Raw genomic sequence first — 24,856 nt, 5'->3', positions numbered from 1 at the left:
GCTAGCAATTTTTTGAGATGAGTGTGTCGTGCGCATATCGAAAAATTGCCACGGCATGTCATGTTCCTCCACATGCTCCATTTATGCGATCTTCGCGTATTCGATGCCCTCCATCTCTCCGCATTACTTTTGTAGTTTTTCTTCTACTTACTGTTCAACTCTACGTGCGTTATCTCTTTATAGCATCTTATTGGTATATACAATTGAATTTAGTCAAGAGCGGCTGCCATATCATCATCATCCTCGCTGTCTTGCCAGTCAGCCGCATCTGGCATATCTTCATCTTCAGCCTCATGATTAGGCAAAACCTCTAATCCCTTCTCGGTACAGACAACACGCGCCGTCTCCTTGTCTCTCACTTGACCTTTCAAAAGTAAAATGGCCAACTTATTCAAGATCTCTCTTTGAATGAGACGATTCAATGGTCTTGCACCCAAATCAGAGGAGTAACCGTTAGTGCACAAATATTCCAAAGCCGAATCGTCCACATCTAGTGTTATTGACTTACCATTAGCAGCAAATCTCTTCTGAATCTCTTCAATTCTGATGCGGACAATCTTTGCAATAGCTTTTCTTGATAATCTGTTGAAAACAACCATGGACGAGATACGGTTGAGGAACTCTGGCCTAAAGTGGTGTCTAACAGCTTCCATCACCAACTCTCTGGTTTCTGAATCAATCTTAGAGCCCTTAGATGCGTTAATGTATTCTGCACCCAAGTTCGATGTCATGATGATGATACAGTTCGAACAGTTGATCACCTTACCCTGCGAAGAAGTAACTCTACCATCATCCAAGATTTGCAACAAGACAGTCAATACTTCAGGAGCAGCTTTCTCGACCTCGTCAAACAAGATAACAGAATATGGTCTTCTCAACACAGCCTCTGTAAGAATACCACCTTCTTCATAACCGACGTAACCTGGAGCAGCACCTAACAATTTCGAAGCTGACCATTTGTCGCCAAGTTCGGAACAGTCGATTCTAATCATTGCACGTTCGTCTGCAAAGAGGAAACCAGCCACTTTCTTCGCCAACTCGGTCTTACCAGAACCTGACAAACCAAGGAACAAGAAGGAAGCTGGTTGGTTAGGGTTGGCCAAACCGGATCTAGTTAATCTCACAGCATTAGAGACAGCCTTAACAGCTTCGCCCTGTCCAACGACTTCAGAGGACAACACCTTCTCCATGTTAATCAACTTAGCATTCTCAGCTTGAGTTAATTTCGTCACTGGAATACCCGTTAATCTAGCAGCGGTCTCAGCAACAGCATCAGCGCCGACAACATTGTTCAACATAGACTGAGTGGCATCTTCTTCAGCTACCTTTACCTCTAACTCCTCGATTTGTTTCTTAACATCGGGAATAGCGAAGTATCTCAAATCGGCGGCAGAAGCGTTATCACGTCTTCTTTCAGCATCATGAGCCTTGACTTCTAACTCGTCCAACTTTCTCTTAAGGGCAATCAATTCATCGTGACCTTTCCTTTCTTGCTGGAATCTCTCTCTCAAAGGAATCAAGCGCTCCTCTAATTCGGCCTGCTTCCGCTTGGCTTGCTCAAGACGTTCAATCGAAGCAGAGTCAGCATCCTTATCTCTTTCCAAAGCATTTATTTCAACTTCGAGCAAATGCAATTGTCTCTCGAGATTATCCAACTCTTCTGGCTTGGAGTCTCTCTGAACAGCAACAGTAGCTGCTGTTTCATCAATCAAGTCAACAGCGGAATCAGGTAAACTTCTGTATGTCAAATACCTGGAAGCCAATTGAGCAGCAGTCACTAAAGCAGAGTCCAAAATACGAACACCATGATGAATTTCGTATCTTGGTTGCAAACCTCTCAAAATTGCAACTGTCTCCGGAATAGTTGTGGCTGGTACATCAATCTTTTGGAATCTTCTTTCGAAGGCACCATCCTTGGAGATGAATTTACGGTATTCGGCAAAAGTGGTTGCACCAATGCAGTGCAATGCACCTCTAGCCAACATAGGTTTCAACAAGTTGGCAGCATCCGACTTACCATCACCCATCAACATATGGATCTCATCAATGAAAAGAATGATCATCTCTTTGGATTTCTCGATGTCACCTAAGACACCCTTAATTCTTTCTTCGAACTCACCTTTGTATTTGGCACCGGCAGTCAAAGCACCCAAATCCAAGGCAAAAAGCCTAGCATTCGCCAAAATACCAGGCACATCACCATCCACAATTCTCTGCGCAACACCTTCAACGATAGAGGTTTTACCAACACCTGCCTCACCAATCAAAACGGAGTTGGACTTTGTTCTTCTAGCAAGCACTCTAATGACCCTTCTAATTTCCTCTTCTCTTCCGATGACAGGGTCAATCTTTCCCTCTCTAGCTTTCTCCGTCAAGTCCTCACAGTACTTTTCAAGATATTCATAAGAAGAGGAAGAGTCAGCCTTTCTAGAATCAATTCTTTGGTTTCCTCTCAACTCAATTGCAAGTGTCTTGATTGTTTGCACATTTACCTGCGCTTCCTTGAAGATGTCCTTTATAGAGTTGTCATCCAAGAGGGCCAATAATATGTGATCTTGGGCAACGTAACTGTCCTTTTGTTGAGCCTTGACCTTATTAGCGTTCGTAAGCAACTGTCCAGCAGCGTAGCTGAGTCTCACATCATCAGGAGCAGGCGTTTGGGAAGGCAATTTCACCAAATGTCTGTTAACTATTCTTTCGAAATCGGGCCATTCATAACGTCCCTTCTGGATTAATGTCTTCAAATATTGAGTGGAGTTTTCGTCATCCGTAGGTACCATAGCAGCCAAAAAGTGCAATGGCACAATTTGAGAGTGGGCACCTTCTTTAGCCAATTCAGTGGCTCTTTGGATTATCAGCAAAGCATTATCAGTGAATTGCGTTTCATCCATTGGGGTGTTCATTTTGTTTATTTTTCTTCTGGTAAATCCAGTTAAGTAACAAAAAAGTCCTTAGTAAAAAAGTCTTTGCTTTGTCAACAGCGGCTTTCAGGGCAGACACTTATATATGCCATGTCTCAGATGCAGCAATATTCCAGTGGGTGCTAGAAGTTTCCAGAATATGCAGGCTGCCGTGCGAGACATGGCCAGATTATGCGAGTTGGTCCTAGACACTCTCTACCCTATTCGGATGCAGCTTCTCTTCTAAATAATGCCTTCTAACATCTCACATGAGCTCAAAACGAATATAATTCATTTTTCAAAGGTATTTCTAATGATGAGAAAACCGCATACGTGTACAATTCTTGGTTGCGAACCAATGGAAGTGAAATGTGGAAGAGCGGAATGACCGGGAATTGCATGGGATGCAGTCACCCCATAAATTGAAAGGTTCTCCGGATTCCAGTAATTTCGCAAAATGAAGGAGGGGTGTTCATAACGGTCACGAATACTTGGCCAATTAGCCGTCCAGAATAATTCGTAAAAGATATCCTGCAACGAAAGCCGCTTATTACACATCACCAGGTTTTTACTTTAAGGAGAGCTACTTGAAATTCCAAGAAGTAACTATGTTGATTCATCATCCCGTTAATCACCATTCAGCCATACGAAACCAAGTATGTTTCTCATTTCGATTGGCGATTTGTATTCCTTACAATTTGAACCAATGCAGGTATTGGGTCTTTGTAAAGTGGTATGGCAATAATTTCGCGATAGAATACCAGCTTTGACGATTGAAACAGAAGGACCACCGTTGGTGATAGTAAATTTACGGATTCATATATGTTACAGAATAATGTCGACCAGAAATCGCCTTTATGGCCAAGTTGGTAAGGCACCTCACTAGTAATGAGGAGATCGTCAGTTCGAATCTGGCTGAAGGCAGTTCTTTCTTTTTTTTATTTGAAGATTTTCAATTTCCGGGCAAAAATTTTGTATTTATTCTCGTACACATATATATCATCTCCATTGTTGTTGGGGTTGGCCATACTGAAACTGTTGTTGCGGCGTAAAGAATCCTGTTTGTTGCTGTACAGTAGGTTGCATGTACACCTGTTGGGGCATCTGTTGGAACTGATTTTGTAATTGCATTGTATTCTGTTGCATGATTTGGTTTTGGGGGACCTGAGTCTGCATGGTCGGCATTTGCATTTGCATTTGCATCTGTGGGTTCTGTTGCACCTGTTGTGGGTTCTGAACTTGTGGGTTCTGTTGAGTGCCCTGCATTACCTGTGTTTGTTGCTGGCCGGTGGGCGTGGCCACGTTGGTGGTAAAGTTGTTGGGTTGATTATACAAAGACAAGACATTTTGCTTTGTAGCTTGTTGTGTAAGCATCTGTGTATTTTGCATCAAAAGTTGCTGGTGCTGCGGGTTGTTGGTGTCCAAGTATTGTTGTCCATTTGAGTCCACATACGACACTTGCCCAGTGACAGGATCTGTGTACTGATAGATCTGCGGTTGCTCAGCTACAGCACTAGTTGAGCCTGTCCACCAATCATTCGAAGAGCCCGCCGATGTGGGTAAAGTAGTGCCTTGTGCCGAGGACTGAGTCGATACAGTCGATGGGCGTTTAGGCAACTCAGGAGGAAGTTCGCTCAGCAGAGGATTGATTTTCGCGTCGTTAGCCAATATATCCAATGCAAAATCAATGTCACCGTTGCTCAAGGTCAAACTCTCCAATACTGCATCTCTGTTCTTGTAGCCGAACCCCATGATCTTGGCTACTTGCAGCTGGTATTGCGTCTGCTCAAAAGTCGTAAGTTTCCTGTGGGTCAAACGCGGTACCTGTCTCGAGTTGGCCCGAGATCGATTACCCGTAAAGCCAACGCTGGAACCCAGACGTGACGATCGCGCCACCGGAGTCAGCGTACCGCTGTCATCGGAAAAGCGGCTCATTCTGTCCTCATAGTCATCACTGTCAATAGCACCATCCCTGAATCGTCCCTCCACGTACTTGTCAATAATAAAGCGTTCGATTGGACCTTCATCATCGTCATCAGTATGTGGGAAGCGCACCAGCTTTGGGTTCCATCTGCGCTTAGCCTTCTTGTTGCCAATCCTTCTCAAGGAATCCACCTGCTCATCAGTCCAGTTCTCAAGCGTCAAAGATTTGACTTTGGAGATGGGTCCTCCTCTTGGCCCACCGCGGGAAAGAACTTTCTTGTGGATGTTGGCGCACCGGCCGCATAGTAAAATACCAAGGTTCCAGGAGGCCCATGTTGGATAGTCTGCACCACACTCACCACACTTATTGCAGTTGTTCCTGCTGTTGACGATATCAATGAGCTGCTTTTCTACCTGCTTGCTGTGTTTTCTGAACATGCTGGCGGTGATGATAAAATGGTGGAGGAGAGGGTGGAAATACCGGAAAAGTGGGTGTGCAGACAAGCAGGTCTCGGCGAACGACAGCAGGACATTTCCAATCTGTTAAAGCCAAAAAGAGTTTCTTGATAGCTAGGGAATGGAAGTTTTGCTGTTCAATGTTGATTCGTTTCATATGGCCGTTAATTCGAATTCATCACCGTCTTGTTGTAAGATTTAGTAAGGATTCGTATGGCTCAGTGATATTCTCGCGTTTTGCCAAGGAACAGTCAAAACGCGATAAGTAATAACCTAGGCAGAATAAACATTTAGCGAAAAAAATACGATAAAAATGTAAAAAAATATTAAGTCAAGACATGAGAGTTACAGGTGCCATAAGGATGAGATATCTCTAAGTTTGAATGCTATTAGTGCTACATTGGGGTGGGTGTTTGTTAATTTTATTTGATAAGGTCAATGTTCGCAGTCAAGCCTGCAATGTTGCGTATTTGGAGAGTATCCACATCGACCGTTATGTCCTTTAGGTCCTCCAAAACGTTACAGTTTTGAACCACATCTCTAAGCTTTCGAAACTCGCCAGATTTGAGTCTTCGATCAAAGATTTGAATTTCTCCAATTAGTAATGTTACATGGTACTTGATCACGGGAAGCCCATCATCCAACTTTTTGGAAGGATTGGTCACCATTGTTTTCCAGTCGTACTCGCAATTAAGCAATTCAAGCTGTTCTTCTGCCAATCCTGTCATTGTTCGGAGAAAGCGGTATTCAGCCAGCATATGGTCACCAAGGGAAGGTTCATCGTTGATATCAAGGGCCACAAACACTGTTCCAGATTTACTAGACATATAACATCGCAAGTTCGGTTTGATCTTTAAGGAGATGAATTTTTTTTTCGGATGCTTCAGTAGCATCTTATCTATTGCGCTCGCTTCTTGCTCTTGTAGGAGTTCACCGGGAGGAGATATTAGGCTTACTGCGCGCTTGAGATTGGCTCTTATTTGTGAGAAACGATGTTTTTCCGTATAGAAATTTGGGAGCAAGCTCACATGAAGTGAATTGATTGCACCCACATTTGTGTAACCAAACCTACCGAACACAACAGGTCTGTTGGCACCGGCAAAATGCCAATCGTATCTTGAGTTGAGCTCTGGAAACTTTGATTTGATAGCAGAGGCTGCTTTTTGGCTGCACACTTGTAAGCGGCTCATGGTAGCTGGCAGTGGCTTCCAGGGGAGAAGTAGAAATCCTGATAATAGGTTTTTGCGATTCATGCTGTAGTTTGCCAGGAAAGGTACGAGACTATGAAGATGAGATGTGGGGGACACTGGTGATGGATTCAGGTGTTGAATTGTTGTTTCTTTCTCTGGTTCGCTTCCTGCTATAGGCGGTATTACACTTGGATTCTGCTCTTCTTCCTCTGACGAAGTGTATTCTACCAAAGTATCCATACCTACTACACTACTACAATGCGAATGAGAAGTATACATGGTGTACAGGTGTGATGTTAAACATGGATACCAGAGTAGTGGAGATTGTTCGTCTAAGGTTATGTTAGGTGCATTGCATGCCATTCTTCAGAGGCATTAGAACTCTCATTGACCTTCAATTTGCTAGAATTAATGAGGCAAGAAAGAAATTCTATGTGGAGATATTGTAGTTGAGGGCAATGACTTTCAGTTTTGAAGAAGATAATGAGACGGTCTATGCACTCTTTCGATACAAAGCTCTCATAAATTCTGAGGGCTGCTAAGACAATGAAATTATGAAATTAGGAGGGATTCAAACATGTTCGGGGAAATGAAGACACTAGCATGGCGGGAAATATTTTGATTCAGCGAAATGTAGGAAATGCAGGACTCTCCCACACAATTGCCGTTCCTCCGAAGAATCGTAACGGAAGGCCCTTCACCCACCAGGCATTTACTTAGTGGATCATCGAAAAATCACATTTAATAGAGAATGCAATCATCGGTAGACATGAGTAATTTCATCACCTTTTTATTGTAGCGAAAACATTCTTGAGATCTCATACTTATACATTGGACTTAAGTTTCGCGCACCGACGTCGGAGACCCACATCCAGAAACTCTTTATAAACAGTAGCAAAATCGTCTCAGAGAGAGCAGAAGATGGACTCCAATTTGTTGATCCAAATGTCCCAATTTCAGACGTATCAGCTTTTGAATGTTAAGCGAATCAGGAAATGTATCAATCGCCGACGATGATCTACGATTACGCGGCAGAACGAAATGAACGCCTGCAGCTGATTACTTACCCCGCGCATGAATGACTCTTTGTGCAGCGAAGTGATTAAATGCACACCAATGCCTTATCGTGGGCCTATTTAAATTCTGTTCGCCGATTGAACATTTTTTTTTTTTCCGTCCATGCTTGATTTAAGAACCAAATTGTCCCATGTTGGGGATACAATGTCTCTCCGATCGGTGAAAGAGGAAGAAGACCTTCAAAGAATACCGATTCCAGACGAGGTGTACAACTACAAGATTGTCCTCTTAGCCATAACGGCAGCTTCTGCTGCCATCATAATTGGTTACGACGCAGGGTTTATTGGAGGTACAGTGTCTTTGACTTCTTTTCAGCAGGAGTTTGGCTTAGATAAAATGTCTGCTGGGAAAAAGGCAGACATCGAGGCAAATGTTGTTTCTGTTTTTCAAGCTGGCGCTTATTTTGGATGCTTGTTTTTCTACCCAGTGGGCGAATATTTGGGAAGGAAGGTAGGCCTCATTCTTTCTGGATTCTTCTTGACTTTTGGTGCTGCCATCTCTTTGATTTCCAATAAAGATAATGGCTTAGGAGGGATTTATGCTGGCAGAGTATTGACTGGTTTTGGCATTGGTGGTTGCTCGGGTTTAGCTCCGATTTATGTGTCAGAAATCTCCCCATCAGCCATCAGAGGGAAACTAGTTGGATGCTGGGAGGTTTCTTGGCAAGTGGGAGGTATTGTGGGATACTGGATCAACTATGGAGTCTTGAAACACGTGCCTGTGAGCAGAAAACAATGGCTCATTCCTTTTGCAATCCAGCTCGTTCCATCGGGAATTTTTTGGATTCTCTGTTTCTTGCTTCCAGAGTCTCCACGTTTCCTTTTGGCAAGAGGTAAGGTTGATAAAGCGAGAAAAAATTTGTCTTACTTGAGAAATTTGCCTGAGGATCACCTTTACTCACTCCATGAGATGGAAGTGATCAGTACGTCCATTGAGGAGAATTATGCTGAGACAGGAAGGGGTTTTTTTGCACCCATGAAGGCCCTTTTCTGTACTAAAAAACTACTTTACAGACTCGTACTCTCCACATCTTTATTCATGATGCAAAATGGTTTTGGAATTAATGCCATAACATACTACTCTCCAACCATTTTCAAGTCACTTGGTGTACGCGGGTCTAATGCTGGTTTGCTCTCAACTGGTATCTTTGGTATATTGAAAGGTGTCGCCTCTATCATCTGGGTCTTCTTCCTTGTGGACAGATTTGGTCGTCGTGTATGCCTTTGCTTCATTGCGATACCGTGTACTTTATGCATGTGGTATATTGGAGCCTATGTGAAGATTGCTGACCCAACATCGCAACTAAAAGAAGGAAACATCTCGTCTTCTTCGGGAGGAACAGCAGCCAAAGCGATGATCTACATTTGGACTGTATTTTATGGTGCAACATGGAACGGTACGCCTTGGGTTATTTGTGCTGAATTTTTCCCTCAGTCTGTTAGAGCAGTTGCCCAGGCTGTCAACGCTTCTTCCAATTGGTTCTGGGCATTTATCATAGGCCACTTCACTGGCCAGGCATTGAATGCGATAGGATACGGATACTACTTTTTGTTCGCATCTTGCTCTCTTGTATTTCCAGTCGTTGTGTTTTTCATTTATCCGGAAACAAAGAACGTGCCTTTGGAAGCTGTTGATTATTTGTTTGAAGTGCCCGCTTGGAGAGCCCACTCTCACGCTTTGCAAAAGTTTGAAACGGTCATGCTACAAGGGAGAGAAGAAATTCATGAAGATAAGAGTGGGATATTTGTGGAGTCCGTTGAACAGAAAAGTTCAAACTAAATTATGTGATATATATCGACTAATGAACATTTAATGATGTAATGTTGGCCATATTTTTGGTATTTCACATGCAATTCATGCGGCATGGAAGAGACAAAATAAACAAAGAAGAGGTAGAAAAAACGAGACTTCTTACCATTGAGCGCCAAAAATTAAGACCCTATACTTCGTAAGTTATGGGTGCCGGATCTCTCCTTTGAAGCATGTGCTTATCTTAAGATGAGCTTATGTTTCTCAGATATGCAGGTTCCGGGAGTATTTTCACAAGACATTCATTTCGCGTAATGTGGGGTTGACGAACCTATAAAGAGTGGACATGATGAATTGTACCTCAAGAAATGCATAGTTGATTGAAGTTCTCCTTGTTCCTACCACTCACTGAAAATGAACTTTTTACCAAATAAAGTTGAAGACAGACATTTGGACGAATTCATTGCCATCTGTGATGGATTCATCCATGAGGTGAAGCCAGAAATCATCAGACCATATGTGTCTAAAGAATTTGCCGATTCAAAGCTCGAAGAATACACCCAAGTTGTTTCGAGACCTTCTAAAATCCCAGCTTTCAGAGAAGTTTTAAAAGAGACTGTCGTCTCTAACACTTCCGATTCAATCCGTCTCTTTTGCTTTTTGACTACAGTATTAGGACTGAGAACATTATCGCCTGCTCTCACAGGAACAACTAAGCTTTTGCGGGAAATGGATGACGATGAGAAGGCTAGGATTCTTCTTTCGTGGAGGAATTCTCCGTTCGAGACAAAGAATAAGATCTTTAGTCTTATTTTGACTCTTACTGTTACAACATTCCAACGAATAATGCCTGATCTTCATGCTGAGGCAATGCGGTTCCCTAAAACAGATGCGAGAGAGTCATTGCACGAGGATTATAAAAGGGATGACTTTGAGTACACAATGATGAGCCCACCAGTTGAAGAAAATGTGGAGTTGTACGTACCACACATTGACGCTCTTATTATTGGTTCGGGTTCTGGAGCAGGCGTTGTAGCCCATACATTAGCGAAAAGTGGCATCAAGTGTCTTGTTCTTGAAAAAGGGAAATATTACAAGAACCAGGAGTTTGTTTTTGACGACAAGAGCGGATTTAAAGCATTGTACGAAGGTGGAGGAAATATAGCGACCACCAACGCACAAACTCTTCTCTTGGCTGGTGCAACTTTTGGTGGAGGTTCCACTATCAATTGGTCAGCTTGTATCAAAACACCTTTCAAGGTTCGGAAGGAATGGTACGACAACCATGGAGTCGAGTGGGTTGCCAACGAGTCATATGACACTGACATGGATTACGTCTTCCAGCAAATGGGAGCATCTACGGAATGTATCACTCATTCGCACACTAACAAGGTTCTTTTGGAAGGAGCCTCCAAATTAGGGTATCCTGCTAGACCCATACATCAGAATAACGGGCGGCATACCAACCACTCATGCGGCTTGTGCCACTTAGGATGTAAATGGGGAATCAAACAAGGCTCTGCAAATCACTGGTTTAGGGACGCAGCCAGCAACGGTACAGAATTCATGGACCAGGTTTTAGTGCAGAGGATATTGCGTAATAAGAGGGGACTAGCAGTGGGGGTTGAGTGTACCAATCTAAGAAACGGAAAAATCTTCACAATCAGAGGGCCAAAAAAATATGTGGTGTCTTCTGGATCACTCCAGACGCCTGTTCTTCTCCAAAAGTCAGGTTTCCGCAACCGGAATATCGGTAAGCATTTAAAGTTGCACCCAATTTCGGCAATTTTTGGAGTCTGGGACGATGATACGGAGCCTTATAACCATTCGATCATGACATCAATCTGTTCCCAGACTGCCGACTTGGATGGAAAGGCCCATGGAGCAAGAATCGAGACACTCTTACACACTCCTATGTTAGAGTCAGCCTTCTTCCCATGGTCCTCATCAGACCAGTTGCGGCAAGATATGTTGAAGTACCAGAAAACCGGCGCCTTTATCTTGTTGGCGCGAGACACGCTGTCAGGTACAGTGTCATATGACGCTAGTAAGGATGATGCTTTACTTGTGGACTATACCATAAACAAGTTTGACCGGTATTCAATACAACAGGCCATGTTAGCGGCGGCCGATATTATTTACGTTGAAGGTGGTAAGGAAATCATCCATCCATACTGGAAAGTACGTCGTTTCACAAGCAGCAAGCCAAAGGAAGAGCGTGCAATCACAGATAAGGATTATCAGGAATGGCGGAAACATTGTGAGAATATTCCATTGTCCGCATTTGGTCTCAGTTATGGTTCAGCTCACCAGATGAGTACTTGCCGCATGAGTGGGAAAGGACCAGCAGATGGAGCTTGCGACACCACTGGCCGACTTTACGAGTGTGAAAACGTTTTTGTGGCTGATTCTAGTCTCCTACCAACCGCTTCAGGTGCCAACCCAATGATCACAACAATGGCTTTTGCCCGCCACACGGCGTTGGAAATTGCCAAGACACACCGCACAGTACGGTTGTAAGAAACAAACAACATGCATCGTATGCATTCTCGATGATTTTCTTTAGTCTTCCATTTCTTATATTTCCCAAATACCATGAATCTTGTCTGTTATATGCATCTTATTGTACTTGATTGAATTTAAACGTCATATTTGACCGTGTCACACGACAAGTAGTATCGAAGATTTTTAACGTCTGAATCTTGGGCATTCACATAACCAGCAAAACCGATGGGTCCTTTATCGCATTCGCCACAAATGAGTAAACGCTCCACTTTAGAGAGTTGGCCCACCGCTTCGCTTTTTTCGAGATCTGGGGCTGTCCGTGACACACCAACATTGTCAAAGTCCCACACATCATTCACTTGCAAGAAAGACTTACCCTGAGCCGCCATGGATGGAGCATTCTCTAAAAGTACTTCAGTCGAAGCTAGCTGCGGAGTTAAAGCGATGATGCGAGTGTTGCACGAATCAAAAGGACATCTAACGATTCCTGTTGGCCACTTTCCACCCAAATCTGAATACAGTTTGATGGGCATGTTTATGAGAAGTGGATGAGAAGTGGATGAGTAAGCCGCTGTTCCTTGAACGTTTACGATAATTTTCCGAGCCTAAGCGCGAAAAAGTACTGTAGTGATTATCTAGTCCGCGATGTACGCACTTCAGTTATACAAGATGAAACCTTCTATATTATGCAATTGGAAGCTTATGCCGTGTAGAGGGTCATTCTGTTTGACCATTATTCACTGCAAATGGTGCTTCAAAGAAATATAAAAAAAGACGTATGCCTCTCACTTGCCCAACCTTCTTTTGTTGAGACATGAAACTAAAAATGAATATCAACTGCTTATCATGATCAAGAACCTGCTGATCTGCTTCACATTTTCATGCTATTTCACATTTAACGAGTAGTAATTGTAAATTCCTCTCTGGCTGAATTCAACGGGCCAGACCAGTTCATTCAAACCTCCGTTGATATAATCCTTCTTCTTTGTAGTTTTCAAATTATAATAGCCAATCGAGCAATTGATTTTTCTCGAAGCATACTTCAAAAATGCTGGCTTTGATGTTTTTGATTCAATTTTTGCACCCGTTTCCAAATCATAGTAAACCAAACCAGATGGTTGGGAAGATGCAGAAGAATTGCCGGATATAATGGCATCATATGATGGGTCGGAGGAGTCAATCTTGTAAATCCATGAGCGTCGTCCTTCATTATCGTAAAACTTCCAAGCTTGTGGAAGATATGCTGTGCTTCCTATTGAAAAATCTGTTTGCACGGGATCTACCCGAATGTGATCCCCACCGGTAAGGTCATAGAGAACCCTGTAATCAAACTCTAGAGCTTCAAGGTTCGAGTCATAACATGATTTCAAAAAATGTGTGAGGTTTCTTCTGCTCAAAGCTTTGCAGTTTGTGACATCAAGGAATTTGATAGCCAAGTTATTATCCATGTATTGTATCAAGTCGTTCATATCGACATTAGAATGTGAAATGGCTAAGCTCTCTAGGTTTGTAAATCTTGTTTTGATCAAGTTGAGAACAGCTTTATTCACAGGCATTCCTCCCAAGTTGAGGTACCTTAAATCTGGCGCATTAAGAGATTTCAAAGTAAACAAAAGGTATTGATCACTCAAGGGAGAAACAACGTTGGAATCAATCTGCAAGTTGAGCCATTTCAATGAACCTTGCGAAACGGCAGGGTGGCGGGTCAAGAATTGGATCAAGTCTTTTGTTGTCAATTTAGAGCAGCGTGCTAAGGATAAGTGTGTGAGTCTACAGGACTCAGGAACATGAGAGAAAAGGATAGTTGAGGTTATTGACGTGTGCGTAACATCAAGACGCCTGAGATTAACCAAATGAGGGAGAATTTTCTGGAACACAGAAGGTGCCAAGTTCGAACAATCATGGAAAGAAAGTTTGAAAAGGTGGTTCAAATTGTGCTCCAGAAAATCAGGAGTGTCGCTATCATCAGACATTACTGAATCCATCCTGTCATGAATAACAAGCTGATTGAAGGCATCAGCGAACAGTTTCAGGGAAGCTCCACAGAAATCGATAGCCTGGATCTTAGGTAATTCATTGAAAAGAAGCAGAAGCACTTGGACGTCCATGTCATCTTGGATATTTTCGGATGCCAAGAACTCTATCAAATTAGGACACAAACGTAATGCAGTCAGAATCGTTTCAGAAGTGACCATCTGAATTTCTTGGTTCATTCTTCCGGTCCTTCCTAAGCCAATGGATGTAAACGTCTGGAAATCCATAAATTCGACGTATTGACCAATATCAGGCTGTTTCACAACATTGCGTAGAAAACGGTCAAAAGAATGGGGTCGGTTGAAGATGGCGTACTTATATAAAAAGCGGATCGCCAACTGGTTGAACGTTTTCAGGAGAACAGGTATAGTTTTGGAGAACTTTTCCAAATTCGCAGGAATCGATGATGTGCTCTCATCGTAGTAGACAATCTCAATAATTTGGTATAAAATTTCCATCGGAAGCAGTAGAAGTGGCGAAAAGTTTTGAGTCTGCAGCACATTGACTACTTGCGGATCCACTAACATAAAATCCTTAGTCACGGAAGAAGCGGAAAGCAGGGAAATGGCGGTTTCGTTAGACATGACCGGCAGCAAGAAGAGACCCCCTTGCTCCTCCGCAGCCAGATCTTTTTTCGTATGATGCCGCTGGTAATCGTAGTCATTGGCGTACTCTTTGTTAAGCACGGTGAAGATATTAGGCAAGTTGCGGTCAAGATAAGACTTGTTCTGGGATTTTGAGTTCGGGATTGTCGACAGGGGAGTTAATGCTGCGCCGAACGCTGGTTTCAGCGAACTCTGGCCCATGGTTTCGGAAGAAGAAGAAGGGTATGTGTAATTTGCGGGGGGACATCTAGGAATCCTCGTTAGCATCGTACAATGTACAGGCGATGGGTCCTTTGGAACGGAGAGAGAAGAGAGTATAAGGACTATTGATAAGAGAAGAAGGAATATGCAGAGGAGGAAAAATCCGCTGGACTAAAACTCTTATATAGATCAAGCAAATCAGAGTGGGTGTATTTCTGCCGGTCTCACTCCATCATGGCTCGTAGTGGCCACAATGGAGAAATGCCGTGCAATACCCCGAATCGGGCACACACTGTGTGCACATAAGACGCTTTCAAACGTATTTATGCGGCTCGCGCCCAGTTAAGAAAGAGCCGCATGCCTCGGAGCACGCATTTTCCCAGACAAAGTGGAGAAGACTGTCATGCTATTCTAAAATTGCCCGGACAATGTGATTGGTGCATGTAGGCAGACAGGTCGAGACGAGTACCATCTCCGAAAGACAAGCTTTCCTTGCGAACAAATAACTAACCGTCTTGAGTAATAGTCACTGCGCCGTACGAATACAACCTCATCAGAATCGAAGCAAGACAAGCGTTCGGTTCAAATGACAATTCATCTTGTTGCTGACTCCAGTGTTTGAACTCACTCATTCAAACTACACTCTTGTGGCATCAAGACACCTCTCTCCAGTGGTGAGACATTTGGATTACAATGGCAAGGAACACCATATAAAACACACTGTGAGCAAGCAATGATGACTTGGTGGGCATCTCCTACACTTTTTTCCACATCGGTTTAGCACACTTGTGATGACTGCCAAGGCCACTCTCGTGCTAAGATGAAGAAAAAGGTTCCGTATCCGCAGGCCCTTCCGTCCGCGAAATATTACTCATTACTAGCCAATGCGCACACCCCACATTTATAAACGCCTTTACCTCCAGTGCTAAGGAAGTCTTGAGAAATTGACCACGAAAAAGAACAACAATGTCAGTTTATGCCTCAGACGACGAGTCTGTTAGCGAATTTGAGCGTCTTGAGTCCACATTACCCGGGCCTCTTCGCCGCAGCGCTTCTTCCCTTTTGGAGAAACTTTCGAGCCAGAGCCGTGAACATTTACCTTCGTCGTTTCTAGATGGCCCTCTGTCTAGAACTCCACCATCAGCACCAACAAAGACAAATAAATTGACTGTAAATGAACAGCACCACAACCGCTTGCTTCAAAAACTCTCCCATTCGGAAAATGGCAGGTCAAGCTCACCTATTCCGGTACCTCGGCCGAAATTTAATGAGGAGATCAATAAGCCTGCTATGAACACAAAACAGTCTTCAACTGGTGTCTTATGGGTCACTGAAAGAGCAACAGAATACGGGTATCAAGGCAATGGCGATGATTCATGGGCAAATTTGGGACAAGGTGCTCCGGAACATGGAGACACGGTTCCCGGATCGTTCAAAAGACCTACATCCGTCCCCATTACTGATATAAGCAAAGAGTATGCACCGACTGCTGGAATCAAAGAGTTGCGTGAGGCCGTGGCCAATTACTACAATGAAACCTACCGCCAAAAATGGTCATCCAAGTATACATACAAAAATGTGTGCATCGTTCCAGGTGGCCGGGCTGGGTTGACGCGAATTGCATCCATTATTAGCGATTGCTACTTGTCTTTCTTCTTACCAGATTATACAGCATATGCCGAGATGCTCTCTCTTTTCAAAAATTTTTCGCCTATCCCTGTCCCCTTAGAAGAAGCTGATAATTATGAGATGCACTTGAATGTTATCGAATTGGAATTAAAAAGGGGTGTTTCGGCATTACTTACTTCGAACCCTAGAAATCCTACTGGTCATTGTATGACGCGGGATCAATTGAAGCGGCTTCATGATATGTGCAGAGAAAAATGCCTCTTGATCATGGATGAGTTCTATTCGCATTACTATTATGACGAAGGTTGCACAGGCTCATCCATATCCTCTGCAGAATTTGTCCAAGACGTTAACAAGGATCCAGTTCTCTTGTTGAATGGTCTCACGAAGGCATTTCGCTTACCAGGTTGGCGTATCTGTTGGGTATTGGGCCCTGAAGACTACATCAGTGCATTAAGCTCTGCAGGTTCCTTCTTGGACGGTGGGTCGAATGCTCCATTTCAGTACGTTGCCGCGGAATTCTTGAAACCATTGAAAGTTAAGCAAGAGATGCAGGCTCTACAGTTGCACTTCAAAATGAAACGTGACTACATTATTAGTCGATTGAAAGCTATGGGTTTCCATTTCAGTGAAAAGAATACTCCAAACTCTACGTTTTACCTCTGGCTCAAGCTCTCTCATCTACCAGGAAAGTTGAGCAACTGTCTTGGTTTCTTCCACGAGTGCCTTCACGAAAAGGTGATTGTCGTACCCGGATTTTTCTTTTTGATTAATCCGCAAAATTTGAGTAGACTCGAGGATGTGATCTGGTACAACTTTGTACGTATTAGCTACGGTCCTGAATTGCCGCAATTGGTGAAAGGGATGGACGGTATCGAACGCATTTTGAGACGGTTCGATTGCTTGCCCGTTGGATATGATGATTCCCAAAATAGGAAATAAATAAATGGACACCTTGCTACTTATTGCTATTCTAAGACTAGGACTAGGACTTTGGGGGTAACAGCAAATCGGTAAGAGAAAATAATGTGTCAACTAATGTCCTGTATGGAAGTGAGACATACGTACAATGTGCATACCTTGTAGGAGAAATGAAGTAGATGCACTCCAGATTTATCGCGGCACGTGCATCGGGTTGCTCTAACTAGAATATCGAAAGACATCGAATCTTTGGTCGTGCTTTTGGATTTTTTTTCGCTCACACGATCGTAGCGACAACGCCTATACGATGCTGGCTGAAATAGGTTTTGTTTCAGCTTCCGATGCAGTCGCAAGGGTGGAGCCTTCTTACTCTTCGGCTCGCTCGGTTTATACTTCCGTTGTGAACATCATGCTCTACTGGCTATGGATATTACTTGTGCTAGTTAACAACGTGGTGGTCGTTCTCCCGAAGAAGACAGTATCGATACTCCAAACACGCTTCCTGGTGACGTTGTCCCTTCTGCTGATGCTTCTCTATCTTGCAATTACTGTTTCACTCAGTTACTTAATTGTGCGACACAAATACCTCACCCGCTACTCAAAAAACTCCCCAGCAAAACCCGAGAAATCAGGTCTGAAACTTGGAGTGGGTGTGGACTATGTTAATGGTGCAAAAAAGAAGCGTGGGACGGACAAATCAAAGAACTACTTGGATGAGTTTCTCAGCGCCATCAAGGTGTTTGGGTACTTAGAACGACCCGTTTTCCACGAACTTACCAAGAGTATGACTACTCAAAAACTCGCTTGTGATGAAATTCTCTATTTGGAGGAAAAGCTAGGGTTTTCCATCGTGGTAGAAGGAACAGTACAAGTTTTCACAAAGGTAGAACAGGGTAATGGATCACCGCTGGAGTACACTGAGCAAGATCTGGAAGATGTCTTGATTATTGGGGAGCATAGATACCAGCTATTGAATGAGGTCAAGAGCGGCTCGCCATTGTCTTCGTTACTAAGCACCTTGGATCTTTTCAGATCACGAAATTCATTGAGCTCCCCTATCAATTCTCCCGAAAAAGAATTATTACCCAAGCTGAAAGCAAATGGTATTGAAAGGTCGGCCTCAGCATTATCACCCAATTCAATAAGACCAACGGAGTGGGGCCCTCAAGGTTTCCTCTGGAAGGATACACCCCAATTTCAAAATTTTTCCCTTCATTCCCCTTCCTTTGGCTCAACAGTTCCACCATCTCCTGATCTGCCAATGGGATATTTGGATCAAAACAACTTGCCTTCACTAGATTATTCGTCTGCTCAACTTCCGGATATAGTTGTTCGGCCAAAAAAGGCTGGCTCTAAACCTGAGGATTCTACGGCAACAATCGCAATAATCCCTCATCTGTCATTTCAGAGAGTCCAATCGAAATATCCTAAAGCCACATCTCATATCGTGACTATGGTGCTTATGAGGTTACACAAAGTGACCATGAATGCTGTCCATAACTACTTGGGCTTAACAAAGGAGATCTTTGACTGTGAAGTCGCATTGAATGCTTCAACTGAAGAGAGCAAACTACCTAGTTATCTTTATAACGGTGTAATTGAGAAATTCAATCACTACCGTACGAAGCAATCTGGGAAACTTAACTCTGTTGATATATTTCCAAAATCGACAAAGAAACCCCGCACTTTGAATAGAGAAAGCTCATCAAGATATGTTGTGTTAGCATCGCGTTCCAAATCATCGCATCCTGGAGATTTGCTCTCCTCAGTTCCTTTATCTAGAAAACCTGACCTTAACAAGGAACCAAGTCTGTGGAATAATGAAGAGGAAGACTCGTCCAGGAAACATCCACGGCCAAAGAACAATAGTTCTAGTGAAAGCCCTCTTCTTCCCAAATTGAATAAGAAGCATAGTCATAAGCCTGCGGAGAATATTAGGGACCGTGTATTCTCAGATGAGAGAGAAGAAACTGAGGAAACTTCGCTTCGTGTTGCCATAGTTGAAATTATTTTCAAAATGCTCGGAATCGAAGAGTTAGCTTTGAACATGAACTTATCTGCAATGACGAGTGGCCAGCTTTCTGCCAATTCATCTCAGATTGGATTGTCTGCATTGATGGGTGGCGATAATTCTGTTCCAATAAGTGGCGAAAAGTACCTTTCAGATTTTACTACAGACGCAACGCAGAAAGGTTTATCATTCAAATCAACATCGCGCCCATCATCGTCCTTAAACTTGAACTCCCAGAAGTTTTATAACACAATTTACCAGACTAAGGATGGCTCAAGAAAAGTAAATGGTCAGGACCATTTACCTGATAAGAGGAGGGAGTCGAGCAGTTTATCAAACGGTCTCAATTTTGCTTCCATAAAGAATGCCTTCAGCAAGTACATTGAAGTGAAATATTACGCGGCGAATACAACTTTAGTTCCCCAAAATTCTTCTGATACGGGATTGTACTACGTGATAGATGGTAGTTTAGAAGTGCTTCTTGATTTCCCATCCAAGTCTGATTCTGAAAATTCGGCTCCGAAAACATTATATGTAGTTAATTCTGGAGAATTAGCTGGCTACTTGAGTACCATTCTCGGGTTCAAATCATTAGTGGGCATTAAAAGTGGAAGCAATGGTGCTATTGTTGCGCATATTTCAAAGAAGGACATTTCTGCTATGATGGATAAATTTTATTTCTTGCAACTTCCTGTTGCCGCAAAGCTCAAGTCGTTGCTTCCGGGTATAATTCGTACAATTGACTTTGCGCTAGAGTGGTGTCATATTCCTGCTGGTGGAATTTTGTGCAATCAGGGAGACCTTGCAAATGGGTTTCATATAGTATTGAGTGGTAGGTTTCGTGTCATTCGCTACAAAAATTTGGATACTGATGATACATCTCCTCTCACTCCAAATACTCTCATTGACAATTCAAATGTGCATTCTCATACAGTGAAAAGCGATGATTATGAAGTGCTAGGTGAGTATGGTCATGGTGAGTCTGTGGGAGAAGTAGAGGTCTTGACAGCTTCCAGAAGAACGAACTCATTGATTGCAGTCAGAGACTCCGAGACGGCTAGAATTCCTAGAGCCTTGTTTGAAATGTTGTCAATGAGAATTCCGTCGATTATGGTTAAGGTGACACGTATCGTTGCGGATCGTGCCATACAAATGAGCAAGAACGAAAAGTATGCAACTGCTGTTGCAACCGTCACGTCATCCTCTGTATCTGAGATCAACAGTGACTATAAGACTATCACAATCTTACCGACAGTCAATGGTCTTCCTGTTAGAGAATTTTCTGAGCGATTAGTGCATGCTATGAAGGCTATAGGTCGTAAGGTTATTGCACTTGATCAGGCATCTATCCTCACACATCTTGGACGAAACGCTTTTGACGAGAGGTTAGCAAGGCTCAAACTTTCTGGATTCTTCGCCTTTTTGGAAGAAGAATATGATACAGTCATTTACGTGTGTGACACTCCGTTGAAATCAAACTGGACATCAACATGCATCTCTCAAGGAGATTGTATTTTGTTACTAGCTGATGCCGAAGATGATGAATGCGCAACAAGTGCTGGTGATTACGAAAAGGTCCTTCTTAAACTCAAAACCACTGCTCGTACGGAGTTATGTTTGATACATCCAGAGAAATCTGTTTTTCCTGGATCCACAAGTATCTGGCTCAAAAACAGACTCTGGGTACATGGGCATCATCACATTCAAATGGAATTACTGAAAGACAATGCAGTTAATAATGTGAAGAAAAAGGGCAACATTCTTTCGGAATTAGCCCTCAAGTTGAGCAGTAAAGCTAATCCAAACATTAAATTGAAGTTTGAAAACGTGAAGTCCCGGGCAATTGCCTCGTTAGTCAGACTTAATGAAAGAGTCAACTATACGAAGGAAACTTCTGCTGTTCATAAGAATGACTTTTTGCGATTAGCACGAATTCTTTCCAATCAATCTGTCGGACTTGTCTTGGGTGGAGGAGGATCAAGAGGTATATCGCATGTTGGTGTTGTAACGGCGTTAGAAAAACATGGAATTCCTGTTGATATGATAGGTGGTACATCTATTGGCTCATTTGTGGGCGGTCTTTATGCAAAGGAGTATAATAGTGTTTCGATTTACGGGATGACTAAGAAATTCTCCAGGCGAATTGGTTCTATTTGGAGATCTATTCTAGATTTGACATACCCTGTGACTTCCTATATTACTGGTTATGAATTCAACAGAGGCATATGGAAGGTCTTTGGATATCACCAGATTGAAGATTTTTGGATTAGATACTTTTGCAACTCGACGAATATCACGAATTCTACAATGGAAATTCACGAAACGGGGTATGCTTGGAGATTTATTAGAGCATCGATGTCATTGGCTGGCTTACTTCCTCCTATAACTTTCAATGGCTCTATGCTTTTAGATGGTGGATACTTGGATAACCTTCCAGTATTGGAGATGAAGAATAGGGGAGCTAAGTACATCATTGCAGTCGATGTTGGATCTATCGATGATAGAACTCCAATGAATTATGGAGATACCTTGTCAGGTTTCTGGGTCCTTTTGAACAGGATAAATCCATTTTCTAAGCATCCCAATGTTCCAAATATGATGGAAATTCAGCTTAGATTGGCATATGTTGCTAGTGTCAACGCTCTCGAGATGGCAAAAAGAACTCCAGGTGTCATCTATCTTCGTCCACCTATCGATGACTATGCTACTCTTGATTTTTTGAAATTCGACGAGATTTACAACGTTGGGCTAGCGTATGCCGATAAAGTGCTCACTAAATGGGAGTCTGAAGGTAAGCTACCATCAATCCCAGGTATGAAAACCAACTTGCAAGGTGACAATAACAAGCTGCGCATTTATAGACGCAACTCCATTTGATTTTGATTCTTAGCGTCTTACCTTCATGATGATAACGAAAAATGAAATATAAAAGTTTCAAATAATCCTATGTAATATATAACCTTCCCTGAACTAAATGTATTTATTTTCTTTCCTTGATGTATGCCAAATCCTCTGAAGTAGACAATGATTCATAAAATTCCTCCACAATACTATGTGTTCGGACTTTTTGTTTACTGAAATTCACAACTTGTAAACCATCGCGAGAAACAGCTCTTGACAAGGCGACATAAGCTTGACCGTTTTCGAAAATTCTAGTTAGATCGACTTTAACTTTTTGTAATGTTTGGCCCTGCGATTTGTGTATAGACAATGCCCAAGCAAGCATCAATGGTAACTGTACCCTTGAAGCTAAAACTTCCCCTGATTTGTCGTCAGTAATTTCCCACTTCTCTGGTTCGACTAAAACATCTCTAGTGGTCACTCCATCGGGGTTTAAAAAGCGGACCAAAGGAAATTTCTCTCCTTTTGATGATTGCTGTATTTGTTGAATAAAGTCGAACTTTCGTTTCCTGTTTTGTGAAACTAATTGTTCCGTGGTCATCTGCTCTTCTGTGGTTTCACTCGAATGTTCAGTATTCTCATAGAAAAAATTAAAAACGCTGTCAAGCAATGGTTGGGAGGAATTTTCTATATCCTGCGATAACTTAAGTTTTGTTTCAGTATCTAAAGTTTTCCCTGCCTCCGCTTCCTTTTGCGAAATAACGAATTCAACTTTTTTCTTTTTGAGAACCTTTTGGAACTCGTCAAAGCTGAGATTTGGCAGCTGCTTGTTGATTTCAGAGCACATATAAGTATCGCGATCTAAGAAACCAACGACTTTTCCAAGTGAGCCATTCACCAATGTATCGTCAAAGTTTTTGATGCACATAACCTGAGCATTTAATTTCAAGAAGAGCTTCTGTGGTGCAAGAAAATTCATTAGCATCGCTGATCTTATATTCAAAGGTAGCGTGCCCCCATCTTTTGACTCAAAAAGCCGTGTGGATCCCCGAAGCTGAGCTAACTTCATATTGTTCGCACTATCAACCTCATAACGTGTCGCATATAGCTCCGTGGGTACAATCCCAGCAGGACAGCTTAGAGGCCGAGAAAGACGAGCGAACTCAGCTTCTGCTGCAGGAGTAACGACGCCGTGCCTCATATCATTCAAAATATCAATAAATTTCTGGTCACCCTTTTGCCGAAAGACTTCCTTCAAGATAATTTTTGCTTGGACTACTTGATTCCAAGATTCACTTTCAAAAGCGAAGGCAGCATCCTCTTTAAGTTCGCTTCCATCGACCTGGTACTCTATCTTACTCACTGGAGGTAGCTGATAGAAGTCCCCACACACTATGAGTTGCAATCCTCCAAATGGAACATTTTTCTTTCTCCTAATATGTCTAGCGACATAATCAAGCTTCTCAAACAATTTAGCATCAATCATTGAAATCTCATCAATCACTAAAACGTTTGTGTAGTTCCACCTCATGGATGCCTTCCTGTTTCGGCGGACCATTTTCAAAAGATCTGGAGCTTTTCCTTTACCTAGGCCAAATCCTGCAAAACTATGCACTGTTATTCCTCCAATGTTACATGCTGCCAACCCTGTTGAAGCTGTGACGGCAACTGCAGATTTACCATGCTTTGTTTTCAAAGCTTTAATGATTGCTCGAAGAAGTACGGACTTTCCTGTTCCTGCAGAACCTGTAAAGAAGATAGACTTGCCTTCTTTTGCTAACTGTAAAACATATTCCTGTTCAGCCGAGAGTATTATAGGCTTGACAACTTTCTCTCCTTCGCTTTGTCCGGCCTCGCCTTGCTCATTTATCATGCCTGCGAGGGGTCTTTGGGTTGCAAGTTGAATAGTTGGATTGGGCAAATTGACCAATTTCACATAATTGTTCCCTTTCTTCGTTCCATCATCGTTCTCCACTTGCCTGTCTTCTTGGATTTGTCGCAGAGCCTCTGCAATGGATGACGTTGAAAACTGGCGAACAGGAGATGACGTGAGCGACCTTGGCTTCTTGAATATGGCATGTGAAGGCGATGAGTTGATACTTTCTATGTTTTTCCTGGAATAATTAAGAACTGGACTCGTTGGACTGTTTTGTGTCTCGTGCTTAATGTTTGTTTCTAGGGTGGTCGATGAATGCTGGGAAGAATTGTGTGAGATAGATGCCTTTGGTAGTTGTTCTTCTTTTTTTACGGGTTCATCCTTCACAATGTTCTGCAAAGGTTGGACACCCACCAAACCTATCAAGTCAGCAGGATCGAAGGGGTCATCGCTTTTGTGCCCAATGCTATTGTAAGACGTGTCGTATTCTTCAAGATTTTGACTGTCACTAAAAGAGGATAGCTCAAATAAATGCAATTTGTCTAGTGATTCCTTTGAAGGAACGAGGTGGTCCATAACATTATGTCCATCTCTGTTGTTTATCACTGACATGAACGATGAGTATGGTTTCTGTATTGTGTATGTCAATGGATGCCGTGTGGAGTGGAGTAGGGCAGATCGAAGTTGAATCATAAAACCAATGAGGAGGATTAAGGGCTGTACATGAAATTTCTCAACTTGTGTAGTTGACAGCAGTTGGATATTTACTATGCTAAGTTCTCAACTGTCCTGATAGTGGTTTTGGGGGGTCACGTGACTACGATCCTTTCTTTACTTAAAACGGTTACTGGAACGAGCAATTATTGGCAGTAAAGTAACCTATTCTATCATAATTGGGACTTTTAAAATCCATTGAGTTTAGTACACTCATTTGATTA

General features: G+C 42.6%; 10 protein-coding genes and 1 non-coding gene across 11 annotated transcripts; 5 read left to right on the top strand and 6 right to left on the bottom strand. All coding sequences in view use genetic code 12, as the record gives it.

Moving 5' to 3' along the window:
* Positions 1-209: 209 nt before the first annotated feature.
* Positions 210-2,903, bottom strand: HSP104 (chaperone ATPase; the record flags this gene model as incomplete). The annotated part of the gene is made up of 1 exon (XM_002617996.2): positions 210-2,903. The coding sequence occupies one exon, from the start codon at positions 2,901-2,903 to the stop codon at positions 210-212; it is 2,694 nt and encodes an 897-aa protein (XP_002618042.1).
* Positions 2,904-3,751: 848 nt separating this feature from the next.
* On the top strand, positions 3,752-3,824 carry FOB63_005540. Its single transcript has one exon. It is a non-coding gene; the product is annotated as a tRNA-Thr (tRNA).
* A 75-nt stretch (positions 3,825-3,899) lies between these two features.
* FOB63_001871 (uncharacterized protein) lies at positions 3,900-5,261 on the bottom strand (the record flags this gene model as incomplete). The annotated part of the gene is made up of 1 exon (XM_002617997.2): positions 3,900-5,261. The coding sequence occupies one exon, from the start codon at positions 5,259-5,261 to the stop codon at positions 3,900-3,902; it is 1,362 nt and encodes a 453-aa protein (XP_002618043.1).
* A 440-nt stretch (positions 5,262-5,701) lies between these two features.
* On the bottom strand, positions 5,702-6,832 carry FOB63_001870 (uncharacterized protein; the record flags this gene model as incomplete). The annotated part of the gene is made up of 1 exon (XM_002617998.2): positions 5,702-6,832. One exon carries the CDS (start codon positions 6,830-6,832, stop codon positions 5,702-5,704), a length of 1,131 nt encoding a protein of 376 aa, XP_002618044.2.
* Positions 6,833-7,648: 816 nt separating this feature from the next.
* Positions 7,649-9,325, top strand: HGT16 (Hgt16p; the record flags this gene model as incomplete). Its single annotated transcript, XM_002617999.2, has 1 exon — positions 7,649-9,325. The coding sequence occupies one exon, from the start codon at positions 7,649-7,651 to the stop codon at positions 9,323-9,325; it is 1,677 nt and encodes a 558-aa protein (XP_002618045.2).
* A 384-nt stretch (positions 9,326-9,709) lies between these two features.
* Positions 9,710-11,815, top strand: FOB63_001868 (uncharacterized protein; the record flags this gene model as incomplete). The annotated part of the gene is made up of 1 exon (XM_002618000.1): positions 9,710-11,815. One exon carries the CDS (start codon positions 9,710-9,712, stop codon positions 11,813-11,815), a length of 2,106 nt encoding a protein of 701 aa, XP_002618046.1.
* Positions 11,816-11,934: 119 nt separating this feature from the next.
* On the bottom strand, positions 11,935-12,333 carry FOB63_001867 (guanine nucleotide exchange factor; the record flags this gene model as incomplete). The annotated part of the gene is made up of 1 exon (XM_002618001.1): positions 11,935-12,333. One exon carries the CDS (start codon positions 12,331-12,333, stop codon positions 11,935-11,937), a length of 399 nt encoding a protein of 132 aa, XP_002618047.1.
* Positions 12,334-12,684: 351 nt separating this feature from the next.
* FOB63_001866 (uncharacterized protein) lies at positions 12,685-14,706 on the bottom strand (the record flags this gene model as incomplete). Its single annotated transcript, XM_002618002.2, has 1 exon — positions 12,685-14,706. One exon carries the CDS (start codon positions 14,704-14,706, stop codon positions 12,685-12,687), a length of 2,022 nt encoding a protein of 673 aa, XP_002618048.1.
* A 900-nt stretch (positions 14,707-15,606) lies between these two features.
* On the top strand, positions 15,607-17,211 carry FOB63_001865 (uncharacterized protein; the record flags this gene model as incomplete). Its single annotated transcript, XM_002618003.2, has 1 exon — positions 15,607-17,211. One exon carries the CDS (start codon positions 15,607-15,609, stop codon positions 17,209-17,211), a length of 1,605 nt encoding a protein of 534 aa, XP_002618049.1.
* Positions 17,212-17,497: 286 nt separating this feature from the next.
* Positions 17,498-22,078, top strand: FOB63_001864 (lysophospholipase; the record flags this gene model as incomplete). The annotated part of the gene is made up of 1 exon (XM_002618004.2): positions 17,498-22,078. The coding sequence occupies one exon, from the start codon at positions 17,498-17,500 to the stop codon at positions 22,076-22,078; it is 4,581 nt and encodes a 1,526-aa protein (XP_002618050.2).
* A 103-nt stretch (positions 22,079-22,181) lies between these two features.
* PIF1 (DNA helicase) lies at positions 22,182-24,611 on the bottom strand (the record flags this gene model as incomplete). Its single annotated transcript, XM_002618005.2, has 1 exon — positions 22,182-24,611. The coding sequence occupies one exon, from the start codon at positions 24,609-24,611 to the stop codon at positions 22,182-22,184; it is 2,430 nt and encodes an 809-aa protein (XP_002618051.2).
* Between the last annotated feature and the right edge of the window lie 245 nt (positions 24,612-24,856).

The sequence above is a fragment of the Clavispora lusitaniae genome, assembly GCF_014636115.1.
Source record: "Clavispora lusitaniae strain FDAARGOS_655 chromosome Unknown tig00000038_pilon, whole genome shotgun sequence".
NCBI classification, from domain to species: Eukaryota; Fungi; Ascomycota; class Pichiomycetes; order Serinales; family Metschnikowiaceae; genus Clavispora; species Clavispora lusitaniae.
Note: the sequence above shows the minus strand (reverse complement) of the source record. Positions and strands in the feature narration are given on the sequence as shown.